At 46.5% G+C, this 20243-nt stretch overlaps 1 protein-coding gene across 4 annotated transcripts in view; it reads right to left on the bottom strand.

Moving 5' to 3' along the window:
- Positions 1-20243, bottom strand: part of LOC142568468 (DNA excision repair protein ERCC-6-like) — a 595812-nt gene that overhangs the window by 97382 nt on the left and 478187 nt on the right. For all 4 annotated transcript variants that reach the window (XR_012825434.1, XM_075678394.1, XM_075678392.1 and 1 more), the window contains one exon: positions 470-978. Coding sequence is in view for 3 of the 4 variants with exons in the window: in XM_075678394.1 (XP_075534509.1) it covers positions 470-978 (509 nt within the window). In the remaining variant the exon portion in view is untranslated. The remainder of the gene's footprint in view (positions 1-469; positions 979-20243) is intronic.

Below are 20243 nucleotides of genomic sequence, written 5' to 3'. Positions count from 1 at the left end.
AAAAAACTTTCTGCAATGAACATTGTTTGAAACACAGTAAAACACTGGGAGCTACTGAAGTACTGGAGGCATAACATGTAAGACAACGACATCAATCATGTACTATCCCTAGACTCTTAAAATATCATCCACATTTAGTTCTTGCAGGAGCAGGCTGTCAAGTTGCGGTAGAAAAACATGTTTGTGGTTTGCAAAAAACATCTGGCTAGAGCTTCTTGCAGAGTAACTGGAAAGCATGTCTTCTGAACTGCTCCTTGAAAATCTGAGCACTGGGAGGTCAAGAAAGCCTGAAGAATGTGAGCCAGCTGGACAGAATTATCTACTTCCTTTTATGCTGTCAGCAACTCTGGCTCTGCATTAATTTTATTCTCATTTCAAGGTATAATTGTTTTTCGATAAACCCGAGTGGTGTGTGTATCACCCAAGTCACCTGTATCCCCTGCCAAAGAAAGCAATGAAGTAAACTCACTGCTGTTGCCGCGTTGTTTGTCACATGATTTCTTGGCCGGCCCCTGGCCAATTCTCTGGCTCAGTCGTCTTGCCAGCTCACGCATTTGCCTAATTTTCTTTTCGCTCAGAAGCTGAGCATAACCTTGAGAGTCCGAAGCACAAGTCAAACCTCCAGATGGGCTGCTGCTCACAGAACAATCTGCTTTTATGCCAACTTCACCAGCAGTGTGTGCTTTCTTCACGGTGTCAAAAGCCACTGCTGCTGCAGGCCGCTCGCTTCTACTAGTGCTGGCATGCAAGCTGAGCTTGCTTTCACATCCTTCCTTCCTCGAGGAGTCCAACATTCTCTTCTTCCTCTTGAGCCGGATGTCTGAGCCAGTGCCAGCAAAGATAGCACTCGTCTCAGTGCGCTTCTTTTTGCCGTCGTCAGCAAGCGTGAAAAGCTCATGCAGGTCATTGGTCTTGAAAAAGCGTCGCTGCTTTGGGTCCTTCAGCACACGGTTTGTCAGGAACTGCTTGAAGATTTGCCTGCAAAAAATGGCATGAGGTGAATGTCACACAAGAACACCACAGCCACAAGTTTTGCAGGGGAGCATTTAAATTATTTTAAATTATTTTACGAAGCAATGAATATTTATTTTACGAAGCAACATCCCTGGCATAAGCGATCATTCTTTGATTCACTTTAAAATCAAAGCAAGGATCTTACTCGACAAAAAAGCATAAGATGGTTCACAATAACGGTCGGGCAGATGTAACGTCGATAATAGCCGAAATGCAATTGTTCCTCCTTGATTTTACGAGCAATTTCTCTAGGTGCAGTTGAGGAAAACGAGTGCCTCCATGAGAAACTGGGCTCTTTAGTCCAGCGCTTCATACTATTGCGAAAGAAAATTTCTAACTCACGGTCACTCTGGTTTACTGCTGCTTTAAAACGGCTTTCGAACAAAAAGAAACGTCTTTTTCATCATGCTAAGCAAACCAATAACCCCAATCATTGGGCTGCCTATATCCAAGTAAACATGCAGTACAATAACAACATTGAGCATGCCAAGGATTTGTTTTTCAACACTACTTTATTGGAAATGTTGCAAACTAGCCCGCGCAATTTCTGGAATATTGTCAGTGGCTCAGAGAATCATCTTATCCAACTGGCACGCAATGATAACACTTTAGTCCCTCCTCAACAATGCTGCTCAGTGTTTAACAATGTGTTTGTTTCTTTTTTTCTGTTAAACCACACCTGTTTCTTTTCCATGTTTTCATGACCGCAACTTTCCTTCTATGGATCCCATAGTCATTGATTCTGTAGGCATTGGTAAACTCATTCGTAATCTTAACGTTTCATCTTCGTCTGGTTGTGACACAAATATGTAAAAAATATTGAAAATGACTGAAGTGTACTCCTCCGTCATCTTGTCCAACATTTTTGCTCAATCTTTAGAGTGCTCCACAATTCCCAGTGATTGGAAGGTAGGGAAGGTGGTTCCAGTCCATAAGTCAGGTAATGTACATCTACCCAATAATTACAGAACCATATCCAGAAAAGGAAATGGGCATGGGCAGGGCATGTAATGAGGAGGGAAGATAACTGATGGTCATTAAGGGGCCCCTGAAACGGTTTGGACAAATTTTGTAGACGTGTAGGGTACAGCTAAAGTTAGTCATTAGCTCCACAATTTGTGTGAAACGTCTCAAATTAAGAGAGCTATGGATCATTAGAAATTACCTTCCTCCATAGTCATGCACTTGCTCAATTCGTTCGCCGAGTGATCAAGGCTATGCTCCACCTTCACTGGCTCTGCGTCATGCTGGTACATTGTGTCTTCGACTTCCGGTTCTCTAGGAGTGAGTGTGCAAAGCCTCTCCAAACTCTCCGCCAGCTGCTTGGCAGTCGATCCCAAGTGAGAGCTATCGAAGCAGCATGCGTTGCAAACATTCTGTCGCAGCGCCAAATGTGTCTGGTATTCCGGTAACCACAGGCTAGCCACGCGTTTTGACGGAACGGCGGAGGCATAAACTCAAGCTGATGAAGGAACTTTAGCATAGACATGAGCTGCCTGATCAGTCCCCACGGTCCAGCCACCCATTGGCGCAGAGCTTAACCAGCCAAACAAAGAGCTAATATTGCTCCAACCAAGTGTAAAACATTTTAAACATATACAAAAACAATGTGTTAATGATTACGCTCCTGTGAAAAATTTACACCAGCAGCAAAGAAGAATACATTTTGTTACTGCTACTTTGTGTGGTTGAGCTCTGTGCCTCCAGGTGGCTGCACCGTGCAGACCATTCACATTTGCGCTTCTGCTCATCCGTGTGCTCATCCTTCTGCTCACACGCAAGGGGACACGGCCAGGCCCTGTCCCCTTGTGCTTGCGTTATACCCTAATACGGGAGTCGTGAAACGCTATTGAGTTAGTAATCTTCCGGTGTAAAGTGATGGCCGCAAACACGCAAATCCAGGCGCCAATCAGATAGCGGCAGTCCAATGCGCTGCAGCGAGTCCACTCATCCGCTGCCTTGCAGAGGGACACGATGTTGCAGCTTGACATATTGCCAGTCGCTACGTTTGCAGTCCACAACGCAACAAAGTCGGATCATAGTGCTCGCAAAAAAGACTGAGACCAACTCTGACCACGGAGCTCTCGTCAAAATGGAGCACGTTGTAACACAAGCAGATAACGCTTGCTGAGTGCCGGAAGTGCTTAAGTGTAGTGAGAAATCGTTCTTGTGCATTCTCTTTTTGTTGCTTTCTTTTTAAAGAAACAAATTAACTAACATTCCAACTATTACAAACATCATTTGTTCAACGTAAAGGTGGAAAAATTATCGATGACGTACCCTGGGCAGCCAATCCGATTGCTCGCCCACATGACGTCAATTGGGTGATTTACGTCATATGGGTAGGGGCGGCTGAAAATTCCGCCGAGCAGTGTGCTAAGATGCGAGATGTGATGCATCTAAATGCTCTGCGTAAAGCGAGTAACTTTACGCGGAGCAAATTAGATGCATCAATTAATGATCAGAAGGGCCTACTCTAACGACTTAGTACATTTGTAGAAAATCATCAAAATCATTTCACGGTCCCTTTAAGGGTTATGGACTGGATTCCAAGAGAAGGGAAGCATAGCAGGGGGCAGCAGAAAGTTAGGTTGACGATTGAGATGTTTGCAGGGACAACATGGCCACAGTTAGCACATGACGAGGTAGTTGGAGAAGTATGGGAGAGGCCTTTGCCCTGCAGTGGGCATAGCCAGGCTGGTGATGATGATGATCACTTAGAAGCATCCCATGCAAGCTTCTTGAGCATGTTATTTATTCTCATTTATTTAAATTTTTAGAAGGAAATTCTTTATTCAGTAACTCCCAGCATAGTTTCATGAAAGCTTTTTCCTGTGAAATGCAGCTATTATTTTTTTCTAATGATCTCTTTATAAATAACAACATCAGCTCTGACACTGATTGCATATTCTTGGGTTTTGCTAAAGCTTTTTATGGGATGGCGCATGACTTGCTTCTTCTTAAATTAAGCAAACTTAACTTAGACACCAAGGTATTCCACTGGAATAAAGATTTTCTTTCTGACTGCACCCAACAGCAAGACTGTGAATAACATTACCAACTTTTTATTGGGCGGACCTGTGCCCACAAAAGCAACTTACTCAAACCACAACGATAGCGGCGAATACAGTCAGTGATCATGGGAATCTGATCAATGGGTCAAGCGCATTGACTTTTATACATCACTCGTTGAAAGTTCTAGTGTAATCGCTGGTACCTGAGTAGTCTCTAGAAACTACTTCATAATTCACGCCGCTCATACAATCAGATTACACAAGCTTCAGTGACAACAGACAACGGATATAACCATCTAAACATTCGAGAAATTTTTGTACATGCAGGCGCCTCCTGCGCTGAGCGATAACATTTAACGTTTTTCATCCAGTGAAAAGAGGTCACCTGAAAAAGGCAAACAAGTACACGTGTCAATGCCCCTCTATTCAACAGCATCGTCCCGCTGCTACTAACATAACAGGAAAACGAAAAACAAAAGCACACTTAGTAAACATGAAGAACCAAAGCAACAAAGAAATGAAGTCCAAAAGTTTGTTAGCGCTGATAGAACAGCTCAACTATTTAGTAACATGGACTATTTCAGGTCATGCAGGGTGCTGCTGTGATTTCCGAATGCCGTCTGGCATGACCTCATAGTCGAGTGCGTCAATGCATTGGATTATCTTGTAGGGTCCGAAATAGCGGCATGAAGGCTTCTCGCTAAGTCCTCATCGGCGTGTCGGGGCCCAAACCCAAACGCGGTTGCTGGGCTGGTATTCCACGTAGCATCGTCAAAGATTGTAGTGCCAGCTGTCGGTCCTCTGCTAATTCTTGATGGGCAGGCGGGCGAGCTGTCGGGCTTCTTCAGAATGCTGGAGATAGGCAGCAATATCGAGATTCTCTTCGTCGGTGACATGCGGCAGCATGACATCGAGTTGTCATCAGGTTCCTGCCATAAACCAGCTTGAACGGCGTCATGCGCGTTGTTTCTTGCACCCCTGTGTTGAAAACGATGGTTACTAATAGCAGGACCACATCCCATGTCTTGTGCTCAATGTCAATGTACATTGCAAGCATGTCCGCATCGAGGGTCTTGTTCAGGCATTCCGTAAGACCATTCATCTGTGGTTGGTAGGCAGTCGTCCTCCTGTGGCTTGTCTGGTTGTATTGTAGAATACCTTGGGTGAGCCCTGCAATAAAGCTCGTTCTGTTGCCCATGATGAGGACTTCTGGGCCACCATGTCGCAGCAGAATATTCTCGACAAAGAATTTAGCGAGTTCAGCTACACTATCTTTCGGCAGAGCTTTCATTTTGGCGTAGCGGGTAAGGTGGTTAGTTGGTGGCCATGATGATCCACTTGTTTACAGATGTTGACACAAGGGTTCCAACAAATCATCATCATCATCAACAACAACACTATCATCATGATTTATTATTCCCTTAAAGGCCGCTGCTTGGGGTATAACATAGGGGGTGGGGGGGAGTACATCAACAGAATACACTATAATTCATCAGTAACACAAAGTGGGGAAGCATGCGAGAAGTCATTAAAATGAACAAAAAGCAGCTAAAAAACAACAGGATACACATGGTCAAACAGGGATCGCTAAGACATACTAGAAAAAGAATGTTACACAGCATCCAAACGGCGGAGCGAAAAACAATTCAAGGACGCTTGGTACAAAGACGCAAAACTGAAAAACAAGGCATGCTTGAAACAAACAAAAAGAAAGGTGAACTGTAGTAAGTAGAAGGATTACATAAGTTGTGTGGATAATAAATCACGAAATTTTACATGATCATGTTCAAGCATGACCAATTCAGGTAGGTTATTTCATTCTGCAATAGCAATCGGCAAGAACGAGTTATTAAAGGCTTTAGTAAAACCATCAAGACACTGAACGTTCAATGAATTGAAAAGACGGCTAGAAGTGCGAATTGGCAGGAGAAGGAGCGTTCCACGTAAATTCAAAAATGTACATTCTGTGAAATAGAGTAGGGCAATTCGACGTTGGTATGCTGGAGTAGAAAGACTGAGGGAGTGCTTTATTTTACTGATGCTGTGCTCGTAGTCATAATTAGAACATGCAAATCGTGCTGCGCAGTTCTGGACCGCTTCAGCAGTGTTAATGAGGTAAATTTGATAGGGGTTCCAAAAACACGCAGCGTATTCGAGCTTTCTGTGTACATATGTTTCGTGGGCCCGTTGTCTAACATAGGGTGGTGACAAGGATTCCTTTTGATGAATCCCAGTGACCTCAGACATCTGCTAAAACCTTATTATGTGTTGCCCGGGTTAGTTTTGTAGTAATTAAGATGCCAAGGAGTGCTGCTGGCACAACGAGAAGCTAGTTTGGGCAAACTAGGGAGTTCCTTTTTACGAGGACGTCGTTGCACAAGCAACATGAAGACTGTCCATGCCAAAATGCCCTGGTGAGGTCTTGCTTTCTAGGTACTCCACAAGGCTTCATAACACTGGGTCTGCTCAATGCTGTTCGGCAAAGTCGCCTACAGTTATTATTCCTAGGAAGGCATAGTCGTCCAGTTCGCCTTGCGGTGGCAGGTCAATAGGGCTGTGCAGCAGGCAGTTGGTGTCAGAATACTTCCTCCCAAATTTATACATCACACTGATGCCGAATTCCTAGAGGCTGAGACTCCATCATGCTAGGCGACCTGAAGGACTCTTTAAGTTTGCCAGCCAACAAAAGGCGTGGTGGTTGCTTACCACTTTGAAGTGCCTACCATATATGTAAGGCCGAAATTTCACCATAACCCAAATGATGGCAATGCACTCTTTTCTTCGCTTCTACTTGTGACAGTGACTGGCTAGCATAAGCTATTATGCTTTCTACTCCATCCTTTCTTTGAACTAGCACGACACCGAGGCCTACGTTACTTGCGTCGGTGTGGATTTCCATCTTGACATCCTTGTTGAAGTGTGAAAGCATCTGCGGTGACTGCAACTGTTACTTCAGCTTCTGAGATGTGTCATAGTGCCACGTTTCCCATTTAAAGTCGATGTCAGATTTCATGATGTGGATTAATGGCTCCGCAATGCTATAAGAGTCTCTCAAAAAGCACCTGTAACAGGCACACAGGCCAAGAAATCTGTGCACTGAAGCGCCTGCGCTGGCTTGGTCTAATATTTAAGTGTTTTTCTTGAATAAACCTCAGTTGTTAGTTTGCGCCCGTCCTGTCTACCTTCCTTGTGATTGTCTAAAAAGCGCAACCAACGTTTCCAATTATTGCCTTCTTGTCGACAGGCTGTGGGAACTTAGCTATGACAGCTGTCTTCTGTGGGTCAGGACTGACTCCGGACTTGCTGATGATGTGGCCTAGGAACAGAAGTTCTTCGTCGCCGGTTTCAGCGTGAGTCCATACTAAGTGCCTGATTGCCTCTAGTACTGTCTGAAGGTCTGAAGATGCCTTGAATGACCTTCAAAATTGGTGGCAAACACAACAATGTCATCCCAGTAGACAAGAGAAGTCTGCCACTTCAATCCTGCCAAGACTGTTCATCACGCACTAGAGCGTTGCAAGTGCAGAGCAAAGTCCAAATGGCATCACCTTGAACTCCAAGAGGCTGTCTTGCGTGATAAAAACGGTCTTCTTTCTATCCATTTCGTCGACTTCAATTTGCCAATAACCAGTCTTCAGATCCATCGACGAAAGTACTTAGCATTGCAGAGTCAGTCTAATGCATCGTCTACCGTGGGAGGAAGTATACGTCTTTCTTTATTATTTTTTTCAAGTGGTGTTAATCGATGCATAGAACGACAGAAAGCTGAGCTAGTTGGTAAGGATTCATTATGCAAAATAGAAGTGAGGCGTGTCTTGTGTCCTGTCTGCACGCCTCACTTCTATTTTGCATAGTTAATTGATGCAGCGCAGAATTACATCCTTCTTCCTCACTAAGACCCCAGGAAATGCCCACGGGCTTTTCGATGACTGGATGATGATGTTGCACAACATTTGATCAATTTGTTGCCTTAAGCTTCTCGTTCTCGTGTTGACACTCGGTAAGAGCTCTGACAGAATGGTCAAGTGGCTTCTTTGATTATTGTGCCATGCTTTGACACTGTGTTTGCCAAGTCCTTGATGACGTTGAAAAGCAGTCTTTGTATTGTCGGAGAAGACTCGAGCTGTTGTTGCTTACTCATGGGGAGACTTGGCATTATGTCGAAGATTGGTTTCAGGGCTATGGTCATCGAGGTAGATGCAGCAGAATTCGAGAGGACAAATGCATTGCTGGCTTCCACAATTCCCTCGAGGCATGCGATCGTCGTGGACTTGATGACATGCTTGAACTTCTGCTTCAAGTTGGTCATAGCATCACTTCCGGTTTTCCTTAACGCAGTCATAATCATCATCATCATCCTGGCTACGCCCACTGCAGGGCAATGGCCTCTCCCATACTTCTCCAACTACCCCGGTCATGTGCTAATTGTGGCCACGTTGTCCCTAAAAACTTCTTAATCTCATCTGCCCACCTAACTTTCTGCCACCCCCATCGATGCAGCAGTGTGATCCATCGCGCAACGCAAATTTCATGGTCGAGCAATAGACAATGGTCGCCCTCGATGACGCCATTTAGGTCTGTGGATGTTTTGGTGCCGACACAAATGAAAAAAGGATAGAAAGTTGGGCGAGTCGGTACAGTAACATGGTCTTGGAGTGTGGCGCGAAGTGACACGGACACAGACTAGAAGTAGACAGGACGAGCGCTAACTCTCAGCTAAATTTTTATTGAAACAAAGAACATATATATATATATATATATATATATATATATATATATATATATATATATATATATATATGTGTGTGTGTGTGTGTGTTCTTCGTTTCAATAAATATTTAGTTGAGAGTTAGCGCTCATCCTGTGTGCTTCTAGTCTGTGTCCGTGTCACTTCGCGCTACAATCCAAGATAAAGTTACAAATGACAATGCTGGAGCGAGGCGGGTTGCTCACTTGATCTTTGAGCACAATCAAGGCATAGTGACTACGAGAGCTCTCCGGCAGTGTCGCTTGATATTTGCATTGTGTTGTTGACTTCGACTTCAGGTTGATGATTGTGCCATGTTGGTTCAGGAAGTCCATGCAAGAATGACGTCTCGTGAACACTGTTGGAGGATAATGAAGGTGGCAGGGTAGGTCCGGTCATGAACGGTAATTCTTGCTCTGCAGATTCCGGTTGATATTATTAGGTGTCCTGCAGCTGTCAGGATTTGAGAGCTTTGCTATGCAGCCTTAATTTTCTTCAACTTGGTGGCGAACAATCCACTGATGACAGAGTAACCGGCTCCTGTGCCCACTAAGGCGGTGACTGCATGGCCATCGAGAAGCACATCGAGGTCGGTAGTTCTCTGTCTTGCGTTCCAATTGGGTCTTGGCATCGGATCACGGCTGCTTCATGTTGACCTCGTCAGGTGTTCTTTTGTTGCCATATTCTTTGCCTCTAGGCATCGTCAGAGTGGCAGCGTCTTGTTGATATGTCATCGACATAATCTTTTTGGCATCTTTTCTTCGATAGAGGATCTTCGACCGTTTGATCAGTTCGAGCCTGCTGCTTCGGGAGTCCTAGAGATCTTTAAGAAAGAGCTGCAGCCTCTAGAACTTACGCATGAGGTCCCCATTGATGATTCCTTGCGCTTTCTAGATCTCAGGCTGTGCCTTGCTAACAAACATTTGGCTTCGAACCAAGAAGTAAAAAGCCACTCTTGCCCTTTAACTCCGCACACTAAAAGCTTGTTAAACGACGTATTATAAAGTTATGCCTCGTTAACAGCCTCAATAAATCTTGCTCACAGGAGATGCAACATAGTCATGCTGCACAGGTCGATTGCCTTTCTTGGGCTGGCTACCCTTAGGCCTTAATTTCAGCCATAGCGGAACAGCTTTTGAGGCGCACAATACGTGATGAGCCCGCACAGTCAAGGAACCAGCCGGTTGAAAGACGCAGGTTTGCAGTGCTAGCGTATGTGCATGATGTCTCCCATAGGCCAAAAAATATTGGGCAGCGTGCAGGAATCACAGTCGTTTTCTCAGCCCTGAAAAAGCTGGCAAGGCTCTGTAATTGTGTCGCCTAAATCACGTCAGAGTTGTTGCTCTGTCGGGCACAGAAAACGTTTTGCAACATGCACAACGAATGCGGTTTACCAAACTCCCCTGTTTTGTGGCAGTAAATATGCTGGACTGACAGACAGGTGCTTAAACGATCGTTTAAGAGAGCACTGCAAGAACAACCATAACACTGTTCAAGGCCCCTTGGGCATCCATTGCCGGGACTGCCACTGTGTGCCCCTCTTTGAAGATACGGAAGTTTTAGCGAGACACAGCTCACAGCTTATCCAGGAAATTATAGAAGCTGATTTCATCAGAAAACTGGGTAGTGGGTGCATTAGTGCCCCCTCTATAGTGCTGACCCCTAGTGAAGTCATGTATCTCAACAGATAGAAATCGTAATGTTTGTCTTTTTTTTTCAAGTGACCATGTTCTTAATACAATGACTTGCTGTTAGAACACCCCTAGTGACAGCCTTTCATTTTCTGTGTGTGCCCCCTCTTGTATATATACACACGATGTGGCAACACAATAAAATATTGTTGGAAGTCAGCGCAGTGTATGTCGTCTTTCGCAGTTCTTGTCCTTCGCACCGTATACTATTTTTTTATCATGAATTACCAACTAGCCCAAGCAACCACCCTAGCAACCGCACCTCCATCGGTTGCTTTTCGTTTTTCGGATATGGGTTGACAGACCAGCCCCGGGCTGGGCCAGTGTATGGTTGGTGCTGCGGTGACAGGTAGCGGTCTGGTGATAGTGAACGGGACAGTCGTCGAGGGCTCCACTGAGTGGTGGTGAGCTAGTTAGCGATATCATGAGGACTTTGAACTTGCAGCAGGCATGATGCATTCACGGCAAACCCTCATAGTCCCATCTCACGATATGGGCAGCAGCGGTAGATGTGGCCGGCTTCCCCACAGTGATAGCAGAGTGGATTGTGGTAGGGGGCATGTCAAATGTCTGTCTTCCTTGGGGCGTTGCGCCAGCCTACAGGTGGGCAGGGTGGCGGCATCTGGCAACAGAATCGTGGCGTCATGAGGCTCTGGCCTCGGTGCGTAGGGGGACCATGATGGCTGGCTATGGCAGCGTAAGTGATCATATCCAGCTGACGTTGTGGCGGTCCAGGATCTCTTAGTGACTGCTGGATTTCCTCTTGGACCACGCCAGCATTCGAATTCACTTGGGATTGCAATACTGGGAACATCTTTTGTTGTTCCTTTCGTACAACTGACCTTATGATCTCCAATAGATCATCAGAGCAGAGTGCTTGAAGGTATATGCTGTCTTGCGTCGAGCGGCGATGGTACTGTCTTGCATGTATTTCTAACGTTTTCTCAATTGTCGCAGCATCCGTCAGAAATTCTGCTACAGTCTTGGGTGGGCTGTGCATAAGTCCGGCAATGAGCTTTTGCTTTACCCCACACACGAGGAACGGAATTTTCTTTTCCTTAGGCATATCCAAGTCGGCGTGGCGAAACAGGTGCGACATGTCCTCGCTGAAGATTGCTATGTTCTCATAGGGCAGCTGCGTGAGTGTTTCCAGCCCAGCTTGGGCTCGCTCTTTGCACAGGAGACTCATGAAGGTCTGCAGGAAGCGTTTGTGAAACAGGTCCCATGTCATTAGGGTCAATTCCCGGTACTCAAATCACATCCTGGTGGAGTCTATTAAGGCAAAGTACACATGCCGTAGCTTGTCGTTGGAGTTCCAGCTATTGAATACAGCGACCCTTTCGTGTGTTTTCAGCATGTTTTCCGGGCCTTCAAAGGAGGATCCGTGGAAGGTTGGTAGCTCCCTGGGCTGTTGCAGCACAATGGGGGACGCTGGGGCTGCCATTGGGGTTGTCGAATTGGCAAACTTTTTCTTGGTCATCTCAGCTGGAAGTCTGTGCTCTCTGCGGGCAGGTTTTGTAGCCTGCGGCTTGCTCGATGGTTTGGGAAGTTGGTGTGGTCTTTGGGTCACGGGCTTGGATTGTGGCTTTGCGGGGGTGTCCGGTACATGAACGCACAAGCACATCCACCAGATGTCACATAGTAGTGACGGTCGGGAAGAACACAGCAGCAAAACTGAATAATTTAACTAACTTTTTATTGGGTGAACCTGTCTGTGCCCACAAAAGCAAGTTACACTCAAACACAAGGATAGCGGCAAACACAGCCTGTGATCGTCGGAATCTGATCAGCGGGTCAAATGCGTCGGCTTTTACACATCACTCGTCAAAGGCTCTAGTGTAATTGCTGGTGCCCGCACAGTTTCCAGAAACTACTACACAATTCGTGTCACGTATGCAGTCTGATAATACATGGTTCGGCGAGGAGATACACAACAGATAGAATGAACGATAACATTCGCCTAAATTCCAAATCATGCAGGCATGTCTTGCGGTGGGCAATAAAGTTTAACATTTGCTAGTCGGTGAAAAGCAGTCAACGGAGAAACATAAACAAATACATGTGTCAATATCAAGCAAACGATAAATAGTGAAGATATTGACGCATTTGTGAATAATCGTGCAACCATGTCTTTCATAAATGAGGCAATTGTGAAGAGAGAAGAAATTATTCGAGGAAGGCCGATATAAGTGGAAAGCTTTGATAGGACGAGAGCAAGCGTCTCTTATCAAGGCCAGAATGTTGACAGCAACGCCCTCATAATAAAACAGTGCGACTACAAATTTTTAGTTTCAAGGCCCCATATAAACACCCTGAAGTCAAACGTTTATTGGAACAATGAAGTAACTGTGGGCTTCCCTGATGTACACTTCCCAGGAACACTTCCCGGACCACCCTGGTATGTGCGAAGACGTCCATCGCAAATATAACGAACTTGTCTGTTTAGGCAACTATCCACCAGTAACAACAAAATGTTTTGTCCTTTTCAAGCTGAAAGATGTTAAACTGGTCAGGAGATACTCTTACAGCATGTCCCGTGAGAAGAAACTTTGGTTGAAAAGCAAGACCTAAAATATTATTACGATATTATCGGTAGATACCCGAGAGACGAGCCGCCGCGAGAACGACGACGAAGTGGGTCTGTGCCCTTGGCGTGAGAAAAATGTCGGCCTGGTGCTCTGGCTCCAGTCCAGTGTAAATAGCTTGTAAATAGCCTCTTCCGTCTGTATCTTTCTACACGTAACAATATGTTAGATGCTGGCATAATAAGACCATGAGTGTCCACGTTCGCCTCATCGATTAAGCCGGCTCCGAAAGAAGAATAGACAAGTTAGATCAAGCTTTAACTGTATAACCTCCCTTTAATAGTGCTGTTTCGCAATGTAGGTATTTCTAATAAATACATAAATAAATAAATAAAATATACTGTTGGGCTACTTGTTCTTGCAACTTTCCTGACTGTTAAACAGTTGCAAGCAACACTGCCTTCCTTTTTTTGTTTTGCACTATTTATCCCTTATCTGCAACAAATAAGAGGCTTTTTAAAACTCGCCAGCTTCGCTCTGTATAAATTGTCGGGATTCATACTGATTTGTAGCTTCTTGAGAATTAAAATGCCCAGATTTAAGGAGAGTGTCATCAGCATAATGAGGGAATTAACAGGGGAAGGCGGGAGATGGAAATTCAAGACGATGAGCAAAACGAGAACAAAGTAAAAGCGTCCCGGCCATGGCGGCCGCATTTCGATGGGGGCGAAATGCGAAAACACCCGTGTGCTTAGATTTAGGTGCACGTTAAAGAACCCCAGGTGGTCAAAATTTCCGGAGTCCTCCACTACGGCGTGCCTCATGATCAGAAAGTGGTTTTGGCACGTAAAACCCCAAATATTATTATTAACAAAGTAAAAGCGGGAGCCAACGTTTCGACAAGTGGACTCGTCCTTTCTTTTGCCTGGAAAAAGGCAACTCCACTTACCGAAACGTTGGCTCCCGCTTTTACCTTGTTCTCATTTTGCTCATCAGCATAATGAAACACTTATAATTGTGAAATGTTTAGGCTTGTGTGAATAGTGAATACATTTTAATATTATGCTATTTGAAATTTGCTTCTGTTGAAATTTCTCAAAGCATTTGAAATGGAAAAATATAAATTTATATTGCACATATAATTGACAGTTCTGGTCTTGGTGAGTAAGTTTCATTGCCATGACATGGCTCATAAACAAGACAGCCCAAAGATGAAGAATTTGTTAACTGCCCCCAACCTATTTTTGTACTTGCTCGGTTATGTTAACATCATTCTTGTGGCACCACCACCTTCACTACTGACCCGACGTATAATGATGACCAAAGTTTTGGACACCTAAACGCTTCGATTTTGCTCGATATCGCAAACGTGACCTGGGTGCACAATATTGTTAACATGACGGCAGTGAAGAAAGTTGGCGCTGTTTAGGATGTCCCCCAAAGCCTTGCTTTCACTGGTGAAATGGTTTCTCAGCTTCCTGGGAGCCATACAGTTGCCGATAATAGGTACGTGGAACCTATTACGGGGGCGTGGAACCAGCAGCATGGCGGAAGCGCTTACCAGTTTCCTACTGCTTACGCAGGTTGTCTAGGTGCACGGTTTCTCAGCAGCGATGCTTGCAACAACCCTTCGTGGTGGCAGTTTGCAACCGAGGACCCCGGCGGATATTTCTTCAGCGGTTTATCTAGCATCCATTCACGACGATGTGCGCCTGGTGCGCCCTTCGAGCCGATCACTGCTTGACTTCTGTTCGGAAACACTTCAAGTACGCATCCCCACAACCGAATTCGACGTTTTCTGTCACTAAAGTATGCAACAATGTGCACCCCGTGACACTGACTGTCACCTTTAGCTACAAATAGTCTGCAACGGCATTCGGCGATGGGGCGTGAAACCGGCAGCATGGTGGAAGCGCTTACCAGTTTCCTACTGCTTACACAGGTTGGTGCTCTCGAAATCTTTTGTAAGACACCGTATTCTGTCATGCCGGTTCCGCCCCAAGTGCTGTTTTCTATGTTTGCATCTCGGTCGCATTCGAAAAGAAGGAAGCCGACACGGCAGTTTGTTGTTTTTCGTAGTTCAGTGCGTTATTTGCTGCTTGTATTACTGTATGGCTGAGATATTGAAGTTAGCCCAGGGCCAACTGATGTGCAATTTTCAAAGCTCCTAGATGGTCAAAGTAAAATGATGTCGAGGTTAAATTCTATCGAAGAAAAACAAAACCAGTTGAGCCTAGATGTCCCAGACTCGAAGGCTTGTATTTTGTCACTAAAAGATTGGCAAATTCGATGACGTACGCGATGCTCTCGCAACAATGGCAGACCAACAACAGGGTGATCGTGCTACACTGACGGTTCTCACCCAAAAGATTGACAATATCGAAAACAGGCAAAGAAGGAACAATTTGGTCTTCCATGGGTTGGATGATTCATCCCTGAAAGAAACAGCAGCCGAATCTGAAGAACTTATTGCAGAATTATGCAGAAGCAGGCTTGGCATCACAGGCCTGAGTACTGAACGTGCGCATCCCTATGCGACAGGGAAGCCACGTCCAGTCATAGCAAAATTTTGTTCCTATAAATCCCGTCAATCGGTGCTGTTGAATACTTACAAACTCAAAGGCACCAGTTTATTTATTTATTTCATATACCCTCAGGGTCAGTGGCATTGGAGAGGGGAGTGGTTACAGGCATGCAAAACAAGAAAAAATAGGAAATGTGATACAAGGAACAGGAGTATTGCAATAAAAAGTTAACAGGTGTGTCTACTCATACAATATTAGCTAAGGTATTGTTGAAAAGCTGGTAATCTTTGATGGTGGCTGTCAGTGCCGGAAGGTGGTTCCGCTCTGCTGCTGTACGAGGTATAAATGACCGAAAGAAAGCGTTAGTTCTGCAAAATGGGACACCGACCTTGTAGGCATGATCTAATCGCGACGATAGGTGACAAGGGGGAGGGATTAACTCGCTACACAAGTGTAGATGATGAAACATCTAATGGGACAGATAGATATGAAACGCTTTGCGACGTCAGGCTAGGGATGGTAGATGAAGGCTTCATTTCATTGAAGATATGCTAGTGGTCCTGTTATAGTTGGAAAGAATGAAGCGAACCGAGTTATTTTGGACCATTTCTAGTGAATGTATTAGGTTTTCATGATAAGGGTCCCAGATGGATGCGGCGTACTCTAGTATTAATGTTTTGTACAACAGCTGTTTGAGGGATGAGGGCCCTTTAGAAAAGTTGCGGCGGATGTAACCAAGGATACGATTAGCATTGTTAATTATGTATGCGATATGTATAGACTAAGTGAGAGTGGAAGTGATGTGTACACCAAGGTACTTGCACGAGCCTACCGATTCTAAGAGGACATGATCTAAGGAATAAGTGGGGATACTGTAGCAAGTTCTGGATACGCGAAGAGATTTACATTTTGTGATGTAAAGTTCCATTAGCCATGTTTTACACCACAATAGCGTTCAGGTCAGACTGAAGAGCAGTTACATCGTCACTGCTTGTGACACGTAACACATAACATATCTGAAGATTTTTCACAATCTGTCAGGGACAAAAGAAACTATGGGACTGCGAAGTTGAACAAGCGGGAAGGGGACAAGGCTGTTTTGAAGCATAATACGCTTCATCTGCGGGGAAAGCGCTTTCGGCTCAATAGGGCAACGGGAGATGTAGTTCAGCAGTGACCTTTGCATAAGTGTACAACAGGATTGCCTCTCAGGGTTCTAATCATAAATTGCAGGAGCATAAAGAATAAAATTGACAAATTTCAAAGTCTGCTACATACCCTACAGCCCACGGTGGTGTTGGGCACCAAGTCATGGCTGGATTCTTCGGTTTTTGATCCTGAAATTTTTCCGGCAAGCTACCACTGTTTTCAACGCGATCGAAATTCTCACGGTGGAGGTGTCTTTATTCTTGTAAATGGTAGTATACATTGCGTTCTTGTGGCAACCCCACTACTTGATATCGAGGCAGTTTTTTGTAGGACTCGGCTGGTAAATGGAGAAAGCATGGTGTTTGGCTCCTCCTACCGTACACCAAGCGCTTTCTGACTTTCTGGAGTGTTCGAAAAATGACCGTGTCTTGATCAGAGGGGCTTTAACCTACCTGAAATTGATTGGTCATGTGCAGTTCCTAGGAATTCTGTTCATGGTTGTTTGTACTCGTTTTTTGATCTAATGGACACTCATGCATTTCAACATGTCCTCAGTGCATCGCATGACGATGGTACTGGTCATGCCTTGGACTTGCTGTTGTGTAATGGGTCTGGTATTGTATCAGACGTTCATGCACTACCTGGATTGAGCAACCATAACATTTTTATTGCTGACGTTAGTGTTACAAATGTGCCAGTGGTGAAGAAACCGTCTAGAAGAGTGTTTTTGTACAGTAAGGCTCATTACTGTTCTATAAATCAGTCGTTAGATTCGTACTTGCCAACGTTTGACACATTAGCAAATGATTTAAGGATTGAACAGCTGTGGGAAAGCTTTAAAGAAAAGCTCTTTTATCTTCTAGATAAATTCGTTCTGACTCGGATGCTTTCATCTGTGGGGTTTTCTCCTCCGTGCTCTTGGGACAAAGGAACGACAACACAGTAGTGCAAACAATCACAAGGGCATTTATTGCACCTTTCATAAATCAATGCCTGCTAGCCCACTTGCTATCCACAAAACATGCCGATGGGCGCGCGACAAATCTTGGAACTCCGACTCACCGCGACCGGATAGCGAGCGAAAATGTTCGCCCCATGCTGGATCCCAACGCCTGGTCGTTCGCGCGTACGGTCACGCGAACGGTGGCGCGTTCGAAGGCAGGCCACGCGAAGCGGTCTCGCAGAAGCATGGATCGGCGCTCGCACTCGCCGGCCCGCCACCCAAGAGCGACCCATATCTTTCCCGCACCCCCAAGTAACCCTGCCATGAGGCGGCGCGAGCAGCGCAACACTCGCGCCATCTCTCGCACTGCGCCTCAACCACTCCAACCGCCGCGGGCGCCAGGCCACGCGGCGACGCCACACTGCAGAAGACAGGAGCCATGCAGGAAAACAAGATATCAAGGGACGCGCGAGAGTCGCGCAGCCCCACATCCCCCCAACCTTAAATGACTACATATTCCGGCGAAACATGTCACTCGCTCTAACATCAACACGTGCTTCGCGAACAAGGTAGCACATGCAACAGTGGTCGCGCCGACGAAATGTCCACATGCTGTCCAGAGCATGCGAGCCGACATTATCCCTGGGTACACCGCTGGCCTCCGCCGGTCACAGCAGCAGCTTTGCAGACTCGACGGCACGATTCCAGGCCAGGACTCCGGAAACGACGACGCAGTAGTCGGTACGAGCAAGCGCCGACGCGCCCTGCTGGCAAGAGCCGCCGCAGCTGTCAATGATCGCCGGCTCTTTTCTCCGCCGTCGAGGGTTGCGAGCTGGATACAGGCAGCCGCCGAAGTCGCTGCGCCGAACGCGCCACAGCACCATTGCCCGGTGGCTCGATCGTAGTTCGGGGCAGCAGCGCAGACGATGTGCAGGTGACGGCAAACCAGGGGTGACTCCAATGACGCTGCGTACACTCAACACACTCGGCAAACACTACAGTAATGCAAGGGAGAGGAATTCTGCATGCGCATCGCCCACATGGTACGATGTTCAACTCGGCTAGCAGAAGATTGGGCGGCTACTCAGATGCTAAGTTCACGTGAACGAAGCTTGCTTCCTTGAGTCGAACGAGTAATATCAATTCGTGCGAGGTTAACTAGAATGAAGGAAGCAAAGTGCAACACCTCAACGCCACGGTCCACCAGGTTGTGTCCCTCCACGTGCGACAGGCAGCTCCGTAAAGCCTAGGCCTAAAGCGTCGCCACCCTGACAACAACCGGCATCCAAAAAACAACACCCAGAATGGGCGCAAAACAGGCAGCCGCGAGGAGACGTCAGCTCTGTTAGGTGGTCCTACCCCGCTCGGTCCACACAGCATCCGAGTTGACGGCGCCCACCATCCCAGACGGTGTCGGAGCGCCCGGTGCCAGGCCGCAATACCAGTCAGCCCGTAGTGGCACCCGTGGCCTGCGGCCACCCGGCTCCCAGAGCCCCGACTTCATCCGGGTCAAAGAGATAGAAGAAGCTATAGATAAGAAATTCGGACCACCCACGAGGCTTCTGTACTCACTCGCTTCAGGCTTGGCAATGCTCCGTGGGCGCTGAGCCTCGCTCTTCCAGGATGCAGACCACGTGGCTCTCGTACCGATGAATGCCATTACAAAAAAACACTTGCGAAAAGGCTTAGCATGTTGACATGTTCAAACACACTACAGCCACCGTCTCCTCGCTCAAGAAAGCACGCCGCCAACGCTAGCGATCAAAATCCACGCTAGCCCTACGCTTCGGTTCAAACAAAGGTCTCGAACGAAGCAAAACTTAAATCTATCGTCCGATGCCCCAAGAGGCCCCACGTTGGGCGCCAGATGTGGGGTTCTCCTCCGTGCTTTTGAGACAAAGGAACGACAACACAGTAGTGCAAACAGTCACAAGGGCATTTATTGCACCTTTCATAGATCAATGTCTGCTAGCCGAGTTGCTATCCACAAAACATGCCGATGGGCGCGCGACAAATTTAGGAAGTCCGACTCACCGTGACCGGATAGCGAGCAAATATGTTCGCCCCATGCTGGATCCCAACGCCTGGTCGTTCACGCGTACGGTCACACGAACGGTGGCGCGTTTGAAGGCAGGCCACGCGAGGCGGTCTCGCAGAAGCATGGATCGGCGCTCGCACTCACCGGCCCGCCGCCCAAGAGCGACCCTTATCTTTCCTGCACCCCCAAGTAACCCTGCCGTCAGGCGGCGCTAGCAGCGCAATACTCGCGCCATCTCTCGCACTTCGCCTCAACCACTTCGACCGCCGCGGGCGCCAGGCCACGCGGCGACGCCGAACTGCAGAAGACAGGAGCCATGCGGGCAAACAAGATATCACGGGACGCGCGAGAGTCGCGCATCCCCACCACATCTAAATGTGATAAAGATAAACCGTGGTTTCGGCAGGAACAGCGCATCTTGCTGCGCAGGGTGCGGAGGGTATACTTAAATTATCAAACACAGGTCCATGGAGAACTTAACCAAACTAAAGAGGCTAAAGTTTGATTTTGAGAATTCAGTCAAATCAGCTAAGAAATCTTATTTTGCTCGTCTTGGGGAACAGTTGGTAGAAGATCCCAAAGAATTTTAGAAGTATG

Source organism: Dermacentor variabilis, unplaced genomic scaffold, assembly GCF_050947875.1.
Source record: "Dermacentor variabilis isolate Ectoservices unplaced genomic scaffold, ASM5094787v1 scaffold_19, whole genome shotgun sequence".
Lineage (NCBI taxonomy): Eukaryota > Metazoa > Arthropoda > Arachnida > Ixodida > Ixodidae > Dermacentor > Dermacentor variabilis.
The sequence above is the reverse complement of the archived record's forward strand: the minus strand, read 5'-3'. Positions and strand labels throughout refer to the sequence as shown.